At 44.7% G+C, this 16,526-nt stretch overlaps 1 protein-coding gene across 1 annotated transcript in view; it reads left to right on the forward strand.

Moving 5' to 3' along the window:
* Nucleotides 1-3,975: 3,975 nt before the first annotated feature.
* epha5 (EPH receptor A5) overlaps nt 3,976-16,526 on the forward strand; it is a gene marked incomplete at its 3' end in the record, with an annotated part of 214,872 nt that continues 202,321 nt past the window's right edge. Inside the window, exons 1-2 of the mRNA XM_079523692.1 lie at nt 3,976-4,064; nt 4,254-4,310. Of these exons, the coding sequence (XP_079379818.1) occupies nt 4,301-4,310 (10 nt within the window). The 5' untranslated portion in view covers nt 3,976-4,064; nt 4,254-4,300. The remainder of the gene's footprint in view (nt 4,065-4,253; nt 4,311-16,526) is intronic.

The raw sequence follows: 16,526 nt of genomic DNA on the forward strand, positions 1-16,526 counted from the left end.
GATATTTTTGGGGCTACTGTATTTTTCTGCCTTTATTGATAGTCCACAGTGAAAAGAGACAGGAAAGAGGGAGAGAGTCGGGGAGGTAATGCAGCAATAAGGTCCACCGGGCTATGGCATCGAACCAGGGACTCGCTGTCAGGCATCAGAGCTTATGTGTGGTTGTAAGAAATAGTAAAAAGTTCACAACTTAGATTGTAGTTGTGAGCTTGTAGATTAGCTATATGTTGGGCCAATCAAAATGACAAATTAGAGACAAATGAGCAGAAGTACAGTGTACCAAGTACAGTTCAGTTTTTCTCAGTATAGAAGGAGTCTGTAAGTGGCTAACCACTTGACTGCCTGTCTAGGGAGGAATCCACAATGACCATGATGTGCCTGATGAAAGTTGAAATAATATGGTTATGGATCATTCCCATCTCTGATTTTATGGAATAAATAGACTTCACTTATGTTAACCCATTTAGGCCTGAGGCCGATTCTAAAAACGCCTTTAAATCCTGACCTAAGTTTTCTGAAAAACTTCAAATATTTATATTAGCAGCATCAAAACTTTTACATTTTTGAATACTGTACATACTGTACAGAACCCCAAAATGGGTTCCCGGCTTGAGGGGGTAAAACACCAAAAGGGGTTCCCGCCCAGAATGGGTTTACGCATTTTATTACATAATTTGTTTATTCCCTCTATATAAGCCAGTTTTGTCTCAGTTTTACATATAATTACTTACATTAATTAACACCTATTTGAATTAATTTCATACTTCATCTGTGCACTTTTATTTAATTTGTAGCACATTCTATTGCATGTTAACTGCTTAGCCTTATATAGGCTACTTCAACATACAGTAGGACAAATCACAATGCATCTCATTGCACTGCATGGTGAGCTAGTACTGCAGATCTGTTATTTTCACTATTTTTGATACATAAATAAATGTAACTCAACGTAAATAACATTTTATTTAAGTTTTGTAGTATTATTACCTCTCCTCTGCTAATTCTAATAATTATTCTACTACTACTACTACTATACTATCGTAGTCTACTGTATTTACTTAGTTACAACGTTTAATCAATTCAAGTTCCAAATGAATGCTCAAGCCAAATTTTGAAAACCACCTTAAAGATGAAATTCATAACTTTCATGTCCTATGCAGGATTCTAACCATGGTTTCTACAGTTGAGCTAATAGCCTACAGGAAAGCTCATTTGGGAAGAAGAGTGTGTTTTGAGCTTTATGTAATACCAACAGTAGTCCGACCCGGCCTCAGAATCTGAAGTTTAGGAAAATATATCATTCTTACCTCGAATTGCCTATACTCCAAAGCACAGTACACTTGTGAAATGAAGAATTATTTTACTATAAGCTCAAGTATCAACTCCACTCAAATGACATGGCAAGAAGAGAGAGAATGCAAGTGGAACAAGGGAGAGAGAGAGAGAGAGAGAGAGAGGGGGGGGGGGGGGGGGGCAGAAAATAGTTACAATAACACTGATAAGACAATTTCTAAGGTGTGGGGCAGGACACAGACACATACACACACACACACACACACACGCATACCCAAACAGACACATTTACTTGCACACTATTAAAAAGGTAAGCCTGGGTAACACTGAAGTTTTATCTACTTAAGCAAATAATTGTTTTCATTCAGTAAAACATTTTGCATTCTTACGTTGCTGAAAATCGGCATACTATCACGTAGAGCAAGAATTCATATTAGTGTGTAGGCCTACTGTGTATGTGTGAAATGAATGAAATGCATGAACAACCAGCACTTCAGAAACATGGATTGTTTCATAATGATAGTGTAAGTTTTAGTTTACAAACTGTTTTACAGTATAAAAGACAGAAAAATATTACAACATGAAAATTTGATAAAACAAGATTAGCTAGAGATAAATAAAATAAAAGGAACTACGACTTTCAATAGCGTAACCATGCATGATACTGTATGCCACTTCAGTACACCTTTCACTACAAATATTACTGGGACCAACGCGTTGCATACAACATTTCATATTTTTGTATGTAGAGTATAAAAGTATAAAAATTGTGTGATGTATTAGTAAACTATTTATTTTGTGAAAATGATTAGGCTATTTTTAAGGACTTAAAGGTTAAATGTGCGTACACATAAAGCGGTGCTATCAATATAAAACACAAACCATATGTTCTCAACTTCTCACAGATAACACAACACACATTTTACAGATGATTAGAATTAGAATGTGTGAATAAGATCAGAGAAGATGAGATAAGATGTGTGCTGAATTCAATCTCCAATCTATAAGTCCCAGGTGTGTGTGTGCGTGCGTGCGTGCGTGCGTGCATGCGTGCGTGCGTGCGTGCATGCGTGCATGCGTTTGTCCGTCCCTCTGTCTGTCCCCAAGAGTACAGTACAGTACTGATGCCATAGAGTGCCGAAGTCCTGACGTCACTCGCTCGTCCCCTCGATTCCCACGTTATCACAGACCAAGCCTACTGAAGAGTCAAGGTCAAAGGTCAAGGCTGTACATTTATAGTTACCTCTTGTGGACGAGTAGCCTACATAATTACTAAGACGTATTTGTGTCTTCCTTCAGAAAATGCAGTAGGTAGCTAGGTTATAATAAAGGTAAAGGTTAAAAAAGAGAGAAAAACAAAGAGCAATTCTTAGAGTACATACAAGCAAGGGTATTCTACTACAAGCTAATTATCTGAATATGTCATACCTGCATTTGCAGTCTTGTGTTGTAACAGATTTATTTAGTTGTTGTTTTTTTGCTTTGTAGAATATTCTAGGGGGATAAAAGGCAGTGGCAGTCTATTAATCTGCCTCCACATCCTGTCTTTTCTCCGCCCACTTCCCTGTGATATTGTTGCCTTCGTCATGTTTTGCACGTTGCACCTGACATTAATTAAGGTCGTATATGTCTGCTCTAGTCTGCTCTGGTTCAGGCCAGGTCATTTGTTTACTTTTGAACTTGACAATGACAATTGTTATCAAGTTGCTGAAGGCATTATCAATTTGTGTGTCCGTGAATGGGTCATATCCAGGCATTTTAACAGGCAGTCACCACTAGATGCTGCTATAGTCCACTCTGACTTGAGCTCTGTATTGTCCTTACAGAATACAGAAATTCATATACTGTGTAAAGGCATTTGTGGCGGCAAAATGCCCAACACTTTGATACCAAAGATATATCATGAATTGAAGCATTATGGCTGCATTCAAGATTGATTTTATGTATGCCTATTGCTTATAATTTCACTGTACTGTAGCGTGTGTGTGTGTGTGTGTGTGTGTGTGTGTGTGTGTGTGTGTGTGTGTGTGTGTGTGTGTGTGTGTGTGTGTGTGTGTGTGTGTGTGTGTGTGTGTGTGTGTGTGTGTGTGTGTGTGTGTGTGTGTGTGTGTCTACACTTTAGAAATGGTCTTATCAGTGTTATTGTAACTATTTTCTGCCCCCTCTCTCTCTTTCTCTCCCTCATTGTTTCACTTGCATTCTCTCACTCACACACACACACACACACACACACATGTCATGTTATTATTTTCAGGGTCATATCTGCCGATACCGATTCTTACCGATTCCGATATTATACAGCAGACCACAATGGAAACAAGCCTAGGCCCTAGGGCTGATTCATACTCCTATTTTACCGCTGTAGTGCCGAAATGATTTCGGCTCGTCAGACAGTTAATAAAGTATTCAATCAATCAATAAATAGCCTATACTCTTTTTCCAAGTGTCTGTTTTCAATACTGAATGACTACTGAATGAGTACAAAGCCATTGACAGTCACATTATTATTGCGTCAGCAATATCGGTGAAAATAATTGGGATTATTTTGAGACCGATCCGATGCGATATGGCATTTTTATGGCCGATATGGCCGCTACCGATTATATCGTGCATCTCTAATTTTAATATTTCATTCAGATAGTTACAGAGAGAGAGAGAGAGAGAGAGACGGGAAACAAGGCGAGAGATAGAGAAGGACATGAAGCCACAAGCCCCAGGTCAGATTGAAACGCAGGTTGGCTGCGCAAGAGCTATATGATGCGCTCTACCAGGTGAGCCACTGAGGTGCCCTGAATGCAGTATTCTTTTGTTTCAAGAGTAACATATTTTACTACAAACTGAATTTTATTTTGTGGGTAATCACATGAGGTTTACACATTAGCATGTCTACAAATGAATTTAAACCAATTTTTTTTGGTTGCTGATGCACCTGCTAATATAATACAATTTCTTCTTCACAGGAAATGGCACACGTGTGGACTGGGAAAGTCTTCGAATAATCAAGTTCATGATCTTAGGTGAGTCTTTTAATTGTGGCCTGTCTGATAAATGTATTCTCACTCGCATCACATCTTACGTTGATGCTTCATCAGGTACAGTACCTTTCGTGTCCGAAGATCTACTTCTGTTATGTTATGTTATGTTTATTTATTTGATATGGACATCACAATCACATTGCACAATTGTACATTTTGTAGATGTGTTGCTTACAGTGTATTAGCATGAGTGCTAGTCTGTCCACAGGAGTACAACTTACTTACTTAGTCCTCTTGCACTTCAAGGTGCGTAGAGCCAACTATAACAACAAGGTCTCTCCATCTGGGTCTGTCGTATACAAGGTGTTGAGCTTGTGGGGGGGGGGTCCTCTCTAACCGTATTGCTGGGAATTGAAGGCCAGGATGGTGCGTGTTGAATGTTCCACGGTCAGACGGATGACGTGGCCATACCAGGACACTCATTGCATTGTGAGCTTGTAGTACAGTAAATAAATAGGTAGCCTGGTTTATACAGCCTGATTTCTGTGTTCCATGAATTTGTTTGTCACTTTTCAAACAAATTACGAAACGCAGCGAATCAGGCTGTAAACCAGGCTAGTTAAATAGGCTACTTGCAGGGGCATTTTGGGGCACCCCAGTTAGCTAAGGAGATAGGGTTTAAGTGGTTAAACCCTATTTTATATTGTTGTACAACTGTGTTGCAAAAAAGAAGAAAAAAAGATTTACAGATACCGTAGATTAGATTTACCTACAGCCAACACAGAGGCAATTGACGGTTTGTTGTACAACTGCATCGCTCGCTAAATATTATTTTCAAGGTTTCAACTTTATTAAATACTTATATTTTCGGCAAGCATTATAAATTGGGTTTCACCGTTGTATTATATAGAAATTTCACGAAATACCTTTCGTTTATGGGTAGGTTTCCTTCAAAACCTAGCTGCAGAACATTATTTTATGTACTCCCAGGACAGAAAATTCTAGAATTTTCGCTGTCCTGGGCTCTAAGGGTGACGTAGGAAGCCACGCCTATCCCGTATAGATACCTGCGTGGCTACGTCAGCCCTCATTCAACTTTTCTTCTGCTAAGCTGCGAGAACGAACTTTAACATTCCAGTGTGTGCAGGGTAATATATCTCGCAAACTCGGCCGAGAGATTAATTCTTTAGGACCGTGAGATCTCTGGCACACTCTCGAAGCAAACAGAAGGATACTTCTCGAGAAAAAAAAGCCGAACTTCGACACAAGTGAGTTCTAGGCAACTTGTTGCTACGCTAGCTTGTCGAAAAAACAGCTCGCGCCTCTTTTTCTCTCTCGCTAAAGCTAGCGTTTGTTAGCTTAAAGCTATCCATAGTTAGCTTAGCGCTACTAGGCAGATACGCCTGTGGTCTACTATTACACGCCACGAGGAAGATAAACCTGTGGCTGTTAACTCTTTGAGAGTTTCATGGATTTCTATATAGTTTTTAGACTTCTCTATGGCAGAATGGCGTTTTTGAATGATTTATTGAAAATTCTCTGTTGTGAATGTGTGACAACGAAAGACCTTCAGAGAAAGCTTGGCTTGTCTGCTTCCAGGAAAAAAATGAACTGAGTTGATAAAATGTTTAGTTGTGGTGTTGGAAGCCATTTAAAAGAGCCTGCATTTACACTGGGTAGTGTTTCTAGGACAACAAAAAAAGTTATGACCGGTTGAAGTTTTATTTTCTAAATAACTTTTTTTCTGCTGGGCGTACATAGCCATGCAATATCTCATTTTAAAGGGTGAGTTGTCTAGTTCAATTAAAATAAAATAAAAAGTTTCTCACATGTACCACTGTAGATATTTTGCCATCTATAAATAGCATGGTCAGTCATGATCAATCTGACCTATCCAGCTAAAAGTCCCCCTAGCTCTGAAATGGAACATCATATAAACTCAATTCTTTTTTGGGGTAAAATTAGACATTCTAACGCACATTTTGATATATACCATGTTTACATAGTCTTACCAGTACCGTGTCTATTCATGCATGTATCTCAAAAACCTGTTGTGAAGAAACAGTTTTGATAAAAAACTCATCCAAGGACATTGTTTTGATATGACTTTGTGCCCATGATATGTATCAAAATATAGACTTGAATGTATACTGTATTATAACAAAAAAATTGGGTTCTTACCATCTACCGTTACAGAGTAAATCACAGTTGAAACTCGCTTAGTCAAACCATAAACCTCAGACTAGTGAACAAAATAGCCATGACAGGTCTAACTCATTGTAAAAGCTTGTCTTTTATTTTTTATGACTACTAACATAATACAATTATAATAAATATTACAGAAAATAAATAGGCCTACATACAAAACAGTTGTCCCCAAAATCCCCAGTGTCCCCAAAGCACTGCATTCCAGTTGTTCTTGACGGTGTGTGTGTGTGTAGGCTAAATTTAAAAAAAAACAACAACTGAAATGAATGAATGCATCCGGTTCAGTGTCGGAGAACTCCATCGCAGTCTTGACTCTTCGTCTTCATCATCATCATCATCATCATCATCATCATCCTCCTCCTCCGATGCCAGTTCTAAATATATAAAAATAAACATTTAGCTGTAGTCAGCCCGGCCAATAGCCAGTTGGGGGGGGGGGGGGGGGACGTAGGCTATCTGACATCATCGTCATCATCATCATCACACGGAGACACACTAAACAATGTACAATCATGATTGTATACAATATACAATGAATGCAATTATCATGCAAGCTCAGACGTCAATGAAACGTCATACAGATCTTATATAATACGCTACTGTTAGCTTCACTCCCCGTCCCCCCTCCGATCCTTGTAGCAACGTCATCATAACCACGCGTTGCTTCAGTAAACGATGCATGTTTGTTCTCCGTCTTTGTAGACAGTAAATAAAAGGAGCGAACATTACTCTAAAGATCAGATCGCCTATAAGGCACGCTACAATATAAAATACTTGTACTGCCATGCGTGCATGCCTGCTACGATACATTTGTACTGCACCAACCAACCGATCGACACCAACCCCCCCCTCCAGCCCTTAGCCAGCACCAATGCACCGACCAACACCATTAGCCAGCACCTTCGGTGCTGGCTAATGGCTGGGGGCCATCGTGGTGAGTCATTCTGGCGTCATGATCTGACTAGTAGTAGTAATTATCCAAGCATCTATTTGTAGCGATCATCTTATGATTTCTGATCACTATAGAAGGGCATTTTCTACAATAAGATTACCTCAAAACATTCCGGGTTGATCGTCTTCTTCAATGGTTTCCCGGTATAGCTCATCGGACGACGATGGGGAGACAATGAAAAAAGGAGGGAGGGAGCAGCGAGTCTCGCTGTAAGCACTGGACCAGGGCTACTCCGCCTGGAGAAGGCGACTGGGACGCGTATGGATCAATACTACTACCACAAAACTCGCTCAAATAAATAGTACTGCTTTCAACTTTTTCTGCTAGAAAATCGCTCGGGCGAGACGGCAAACAGGCAAAACAATGAAAACTATGAAGACTCCCTCTGCCCCCACTGTTTACAGGGGGTGGGACCAGCTTCCAATGGCAACACGTACACGTGTGTCACGTGACACGGGTTTTCTGGGTAATGTAGTTGGAATATAAGCTCAGGAATTTAAACAGCGCTTCGGAGCATATTAATATGTTTAGATTCATCAAAAACTGTGAAGACGCCAATTGGCGTCATTGATCATTTACGGAATTCTGATGAAGACGCCAATTGGCGTCTTTCATCTTCTAAGGGTTAAGCACTCGGACTCCTCTCTCTACAAGCAACCATGTCGCTGACGAGGGAGACCCAGCCCGGGGAAAGACGCCATCGAGGACAGCCGGTGCCCGCCGACTGTCAAGAAGGCCCCAAACAAAAGACGTGCTCCACCTGGGGATGCGGGAACACGATGTCGGGCAAAGACGGGCATGACGAGTGCATGTATTGTCTCGGCCTCACCCACACCCGTGAGTCCATGGAGGAAATCGGTCCCGTTTGCCTCCATTGTGAGAAAATGGACGACGACGTCCTAAACAACAGGCTCGGACGTGTCCAAAGGTATTATGACAACTTTGCCGCCCACGGACTCCGAGAGAGGAGCCCCACTCCTCCCCCGCGACGAGCTCGCATACAAGTCCCGCCAAAGGGGCTTTGGCCCCGCGTCACCGGAGAGGGACAACGAGCTACCCCGAGACAGAGGCTCGACTACTCGGGCAACAGAGCCCCAACCGGAGCCTCTTCTTCAAGAGCAGCACCTGCCGGCGCTAGCCGAGACAGGTACGCTACTTCAGCCTCTGCAACCAGGGCTCACGAGGCCACTGATTACGAGGCTCATGGCGCGAGGCCAAGGGATACCTTCGCACCGCGCCGCTCTTCCCCAGCTCCACGTGCTCGACAACACGTCGTGCAGGCCACCATTGAGTGCCCGCCCAGACATACAGCTAGACGCAGACAGCCTGCCGTTGCACCCAGCTATATGGTGGACCGCCTGGACCCTTCCCCAGACCGCGCAATGTCTCCCGGTGGGGAGCATTGGACTACCAGGGAGGAAGGGGAGCTTCGTGATGACGAGCTCCCTTCCTTCCAGGAGCAACTCCAGGACTACCACGTCCTGGACGAGGCCTACGCGGACGAGCGAGATGGCCATGATGACCTCTCCCCCGGGGACTACGTCAGCACCACTCGTCGCCCCTTCGACGACCTGGATGCCATGGACATACAGGAGCACCAGCAAGCCAGGGCTCCTGTCCCCCCGCCTCCTGTACCCCCCATGGATGACTCCAATATTTACGAGATATACAGGAAGGCTAGTGCACGTTGTAACCACACATGGCCTAAGTCAACTGTCAAGGTACTACCATGGGAAGGCAGGACTGATGAGTCCGCCCCCCCCCCCTGCACCTAGAAGACAGAAGCTCCCTATGGCACAGGGCTTCGAGGAGGCCATGATGCACGCCTGGGACGAACCCCTCCTGAAGGTGGATTTTCCCAAGGCCAGCGCCAAGGGGCCCAACGACATACCAGATAAACAAACCCTCGCCATAGACTTCATGCCAGCTATGGACAAGGCTATAGCGGCCTACCTGGCCAACCCTGCAGCTCCTAGAGTGGATCACCACGTAAAGGAACCGCAGCTCCTGTCCAGCAGCGTGAGGGAAGCCTCAAAACTGAACAAGTGGCAGTATGCACACATGTCATTCGTGGCGAAGGCCCTCAATGCAGGAGCACTTCTCCAGGGTTCCATGAAGAGCCTCCTCATTGAGATGGGACAGAAGTCCATTAAAGTCCAGCTAGCGGAACTGCCAGAAGACCTGGCCGAGTTACGCCGCCTGAATCACGAGATGGCCACCCTCCAGAGGGACTCCACTCTCCACAACGCCAAGGCAATGGCATGTTCCATCCTCCAGGAGAGATGGCGTTGGGTCGATCAGACCAGCGCCATCTCCCTGGAGACAAAGAAAGAGTTTGTGGCTGGAAATATCCACCCAGACAGTATGTTTAAGGACGCTCTGGCCAAGATGTCAGAGACCATCCAACAGCTCGAGTCCTCCACCAAGACGATGAAGGCGCTCGAACCGCTGGCCAACCAGGCCGCCCCGGTAGGCCGCCCCAAGGCTAAGAAGGCACCCTGGAAGGCCAAGACCGATGACAAACCCAGGTCCCAGGACCGGAGCGGAGATAGACAGCGACAGCCTGCAGGCCGAGGCAGAGCAGACCGCCGCACCTCTCCGCCGCCCTACAAGGCCAGGAGCGCTCCCAGAGGCCGAGGCCAGGGGAAGCGCAAATGACCTGCCCGGGCCGGGTCATCTTCCCCACCACACTCAGAGTTCAAGGCCAGAGGTGGGGATCACAGATCTCACCTCAGAGCCTGCGCTGAAGCGCTTAAGGGGGCCTGTACACAGTGCTGTGAGCACCGTTGTACAGACCCCGAAAATTGTTATGTGCAATTCACATGTGTATGTTTTTCCACGTTGTTCAATAAAGAAAACAAAAAAACAAAAAACACAAAAAACAATAAAACCAACTCTGAAGGGCATAGGCCCAGTGGGAAAGATAACCCACACTGTGACAGCTTTAGCTGTCACAGGCCAAGAACTCCACGCCAATTTTTTCCAAACTCAATACCGAAAAAATTCACTAGAGGGAGACATTTCACACAAAGTAAGTCTTCCCCTAGGCAGGCCATGCACCACGCTGACAAGCACAGGGAACCCTTTGTCACGTCATCTGTCACAATGGCGGATATCCGGGGCTTCCCCGTGGATAATCCGTACAATTCAGACAGGATACAGGCTACAGTTCGCCTCCAAACCGCCCACTTCCAGGAAAATTATTTTCTCAGAAGCGAGCGGGCAAAAGGCCGCCATTCTGCAAGAGGAAATCAATTCATTAATGCAGAAAGGCGCCATCACAGAGGTGGCCCTCGACCAATCAATGAACGGTTTCTACTCCCGCTATTTCTTGGTAAAGAAAAAGGGGGGCGGACTCCGTCCCATTCTAGACCTGAGGGCATTGAATCGTCACTTAAAAAAGCTGCGATTCAAAATGCTTACTCCACCAGTCCTCCTACGCCTAATTCGCGAAGGGGACTGGTTTACGTCGATAGACCTGCAAGACGCATATTTCCACATTCCGATTTACCCGCCGCACAGAAAATTTCTGCGCTTCGGGTTCAGAGGAAAAGTGTACGAGTACACAGTCCTTCCCTTCGGAATGTCACTGAGTCCCAGAGTCTTCATAAAGTGCACCGCGGCAGCTATCGCTCCGCTCCGACAGCAAGGGATCCGTCTCGCTACATACGTAGACGACTGGATCCTACTTGCAGACTCTCCACGAGAAGCACTGTCGCACACACATCGTGTGCTCAGCCACCTCGACTCGCTTGGGTTTATAATAAACCACGAGAAGAGCATGCTTATGCCAACACAGTCAATAGACTTTATAGGCATAACACTGAACTCAATCTCTTACACGGCCCGCCTGAGCCAAGAGAGAATAGACGCAACACTGCAGTGCGTGGCGTCATTCAAAAGGGGACGCTCGATTCCTTTTCATGCATGCCTCCGGATGGCGGGGTTAATGGCCTCTGCGGTCTATTTAATCCGCCTAGCAAGGCTACATATGAGACCTTTCCAACGATGGATAGGCTCTCTACATGTACCAATGCACCGTCGGCACCAGAAGGTAACAGTAACATCACAATGCATACTAGCCCTTCAATGGTGGTCAGACAGGAAAACCCTCTCAGAGGGCGTCCCCATGGGAAAGCCTCTGATCAGGAAAGTCATCACTACAGACGCCAGCATGACAGGCTGGGGAGCCACGATGGAAGGACTCACAGCCAGAGGTTTATGGTTGGGGCCACTACGTGCCCTTCACATAAATTACTTAGAGCTCATGGCAGTCTTCCTCGTCCTGAAATACTTCGAGCAGCGCATCCTGGGTTGCCATGTCCTAGTCAGGACAGACAACACCACGGCCATGTGCTACATCAACAGACAAGGTGGACTCAGGTCCCCTCGTCTTCATCAACTGGCTCAGAAACTGATCCTGTGGTGCAACACACGCGTCCTCTCAATAGTAGCGTGTCACGTCCCAGGTCTTCTGAACACAGGGGCAGACCTGCTGTCCAGAGGACCTCTCCGCTACTCAGACTGGTCACTACACCCTCATGCAGTGGCCCAGGTCTGGAGCAGGTTTGGGAAATCCAAGGTGGATCTCTTTGCCACAGAGGAGAACACGAAGTGTCCCCTCTTCTTCGCAATCAGGGGACCATCAACGTTGGGGCTAGACGCTCTGTCACACCAATGGCCCAAAACCCTTCTCTACGCCTTTCCCCCGCTATCCCTCATCAGCCCCACTCTGGACAGAGTGAGGACTCAGGGTCTGAAGGTGCTCCTAATAGCCCCGTCGTGGGGGGTCTGGAGGTCGGAAATAACCCCTCTCCTCTACGACCAGCCGTGGAGAATTCCCCTTCGAGCGGATCTCCTCTCTCAAGCGAGGGGGGAGATCTTCCACCCTCACCCCCAGGACCTAGACCTATGGGTCTGGCCCGTCAAAGGGTGATGTTGACTGCCGTGGGTCTACCTCCGAACGTAATCGAAACGATTCAGAAAGGCAGAGCCCAGTCAACAAGGGACCGTTACGACACAGCCTGGCGCGTCTTCGAGCATTGGTGCTCACGAAGACCAGACCAAACAGTCCCCTACCAGGCCTCAGTGATCGACGTCCTGTCATTCCTGCAGGAGCTCCTAGACAACGGTCTAGGCCTCTCCTCAGTCAAGGTCCATTTGGCGGCAATCTCTGCCTGCCACCCAGGCTTTGATAACCAGACGGTGTGGAAGCACCCGCTGGTAAAACAATTCATGAAGGGTGTACGCAGGGAACATAGGACATGCAGATCCCTCGTTCCCTCGTGGGATTTGTCCCTGGTTCTAAAGGCGCTGGCTACAGCACCCTTTGAACCACTACAAACCGTGAGCCTCAAGCTCCTAACCCTGAAGGTGGCTCTCCTGATCGCACTCACGACAGCAAAAAGGGTCAGCGACCTACATGCGCTCTCGATCTCTCCAGACTGCATGAGGTTCGATGAGGGGTCGACCAAGGTCACCCTAAAGGCAAACCCTGCCTTCATTCCCAAAAATGCTCTCTCAGTGTGTGTGCCAGTGAACCTACAGGCTTTCCATCCCCCGCCGTTCTCCTCTGACGAAGACAGCAGGCTTAATTGCCTCTGCCCAGTCAGAGCTTTACGCATATACGCGGATAGACTGGCTCCCTTCAGACAAGGAAGCCAACTCTTTGTGTCCTGGGGTGCCAGGACCAAAGGAAAGCCCGTCACGAAGGTCACTATCTCTAACTGGATAGTGGAAGCCATCCGTCTGGCCTACACTAGCCAAGGCGTGGATTCCCCTCAAGCCCTGAGGGCCCACTCCACAAGAGGTGTGGCAGCTTCCTGGGCACTCTACAAGGGTGTCTCCATTCAGGAAGTCTGCACAGCAGCAAGCTGGTCTACACCCTCGACTTTCGCCACATACTATAACCTAGATGTGGCAGCGCCTTCGCTAGCGCACGCGGTCTTGGGGGCCGCTGCTCAGTAAGGCATCAGGGCAGCATAGCGCTGCCTCCTGCCCTCCACAAGGACTAGGTTCTGGACCCAAAAGGGTCCGAGCCCCTCCCAAAAGGTTTACCTGGGACCCACTGGAAGTTCAGGTCACGGGAGTTCATAAAGTCCCATAAACGAAAGGTATTTCGTGAAATTTCTATATAATACAACGTTAAAGGTTACTTTAGTAACCACGGTTGTATATATAAATTGAACGAAATACCTTTCGTGGAACGCCCTTCTGTTCTCTAAAGCAGAAGAAAAGTTCCGAATGAGGGCTGACGTAGCCACGCAGGTATCTATACGGGATAGGCGTGGCTTCCTACGTCACCCTTAGAGCCCAGGACAGCGAAAATTCTAGAATTTTCTGTCCTGGGAGTACATAAAATAATGTTCTGCAGCTAGGTTTTGAAGGAAACCTACCCATAAACGAAAGGTATTTCGTTCAATTTATATATACAACCGTGGTTACTAAAGTAACCTTTAACGTTTCTTCTGGTTGGTCCCAATACTGGTAACTTCATCTTCTTTTCCAGCTCGACAACATTCTGAGAATTATTAGCACTACAGTTTGTGTTATATGTTTACAGTGGGATTATTTTTAGTTTTTTGTTCACAGAAAGTCAATGTTCTCTAAAAAGATTTAAAAAAAATGGTGTGCTGATAACCTTATTCACAGAACATTATGTCCTAACATTCTTAAAATGCTTTAAGCTGCATTTTTGTCTCCCCAGAACTGTAGCCTATCCTGTTAGAGTAGGATAACATGCTTTAAAGAATTATACAAATCCTTTGTAACATTCATGTTTTTTTTTTATAACATTGTTAGAATATTGACATTTCTTTAAAACTATTCAGCTGCATTTTTGTTTTTTATCTTCGCAGAATATTATGATTTTTATATCCCAAGTCAGTTTCAAGAGTTAAGACCCAGTTTTGGGCAAGCACTGCAGTGCTGCATGATTTATAATAACTGATAACTTATCATTATAAGCTGTGGAATTGTTGGCTAAAATATCCTTGTTAAGGAGTCTTTCACATGGTAGGAAAGAGATTTGCATGTTCCCCTTAACAGAGATAAAGTATGTGAAAAGCCCAAACAATTTGTTTTCATATTCAATTATTTTTACACTGAAATGAAATCGGATGTATGTAGGTCATTCAGTAATCTTAAGTCTCAGTCTCATTAGTCAACTCAAACCTTCCAAGTAAGTGTTCCTGGAGCTTACCAAGAGACAGTTGGAGTGGAGTTGCATGAATCTACTTTAGATCTGTGGACAGGAAGTGTGATTGGACTGGTGGATTCATTCTTGTAAGGCACGTGAGACCTGGCTCTATTTGAACAGTTTATAGCTAAGTGTTCCCAGAGAAGTGGAGGTTTATCTGAATCAACTTGAAGGCAACTGAGTTGACAGATGGATTTGAAATGGCACACAGTAGTAAATCCTACGCCTGATTTGGAGAAAAATACCTTTTTATGGAGAAATATGAAAGGGACTACAAACAGAGGAAGTGCACAAATCATGGAGTAAATAAAGGACTGCTTTTAAAAGTTTTCAGATTTTCCCCATGCTTCTAAAATATGCACTTTTTTGCTTTTGATCAGATTTAGCATCCAAGCCTCTTGACACATTTTGATACTGCCACTGGCATACGATTATGCTGCCATACATCAGGATTTTGCCCTGTTAACACATGCACAGAATGTACGCTATAGTTGCATAAACAACATAAGATTAATCGTTCCGATGAACACTAGTTTCACCTGTAAACACAGGAGTGAACTTTGATGTCATGAATGCTGGCTTGAATGTGAAATGGCTTTGATGATTTAGATATTTTGTATCCGAGTGGAAATGTTGGCCTAAAGGTGGCAGTAGTGGAAAGGCCACAGGATGGGGGGGTCACCAAAATCAGTAGGGCTCATCCTCCAGAAGGTGGGCAGCAAATGCCATAGCATTTGCAAATGTCACAGCAGTGTTCAGCAAACCTCATTTAACCCATTCTAGACGGGAACCCGTTTTGGTGTTTTAACTAAGCATTATGTTATACTTTAGCTATTGAAAAATAGCAGATCTACAAGCTCATAGCGCGCCACCGAGTGGCGCGCTACGAGCTTGTAGGTCTGCTATTTTTGAAAAATCGTAAAAATGTTGCACAAATCTTTGAATATAATATTCTTTCAGAAGACTTTATTTATTTCGAGAGACCGATTCTAAAAACGCCTCTAAATCCTGACTTAAGTTTTATGAAAAACTTCAAATATTGATATAGCAGCTTCAAATATTTTAAATTTTTTGAATACTGTACATACTGTACAGAACCCAAAAATGGGTTCCCGGCCTGAGGGGGTAAAACACCAAATGGGGTTCCCGCCCAGAATGGGTTAAAGCAGAGTAGGCTTTTGGAAAAAAAGTAATTTGGAGCAGTTAAACTTTTTTTTTATAATTAAAAAAAGGGTTCTACCTTGTCGGGGTGTATTTCTCAATCACCTGCTCCCCAATGGATTGTCCTTTGCTTAGAGCTCTTTTCCCTCTGATTGTCCCAGTAGTTCTGATTCGCTTGCATCTCAGCTCAAACTTGACAGGTGTCACTACAGTTATGTGTCACCCGGCTCAATTGTCACAACAATGGCAACTTTAACATACATATATTGCAGACAGCAGCTCATCTGTGCTCAAGTTCACCCACGCGCCTGTTTTGTTTGGCTGATATTTTAAGTAGTTAAGTCGTTTGCCGGAAGACAAATTATATAAGCATATATAGCAGTGGTTTGGGAGTTAAGGCTGGACTGTATTTTCAAAACTAATTAAAATTGCTGTTTGCACAATTCTGGCATCCGTGCCCCTGTGGATATAGGCTACTCCTTTACAAAGTGGAACATACCTTTCCCGTCAGGCCAATCTTTTGTTGCAAACTACTGTAGCAGTATAATTGGCAGGACTTTAACTCTGGGAGTGTCATTTTTTGTCCCAAATGGGCCCATTATACGGTATAGGGTATAGGCTATGCTTGACTCTGAAGTGAATAGTTTAACTTTTTTCTGTGTTCCCTCTTTCTAAAACACATGGTTCCTATTCAGAATGGGTACCGAAATTCAGTTCCACATTAGAACCGATTACAACA

The sequence above is a fragment of the Electrona antarctica genome (genome assembly GCF_951216825.1).
Source record: "Electrona antarctica genome assembly, chromosome: 16".
Taxonomy (NCBI): domain Eukaryota; kingdom Metazoa; phylum Chordata; class Actinopteri; order Myctophiformes; family Myctophidae; genus Electrona; species Electrona antarctica.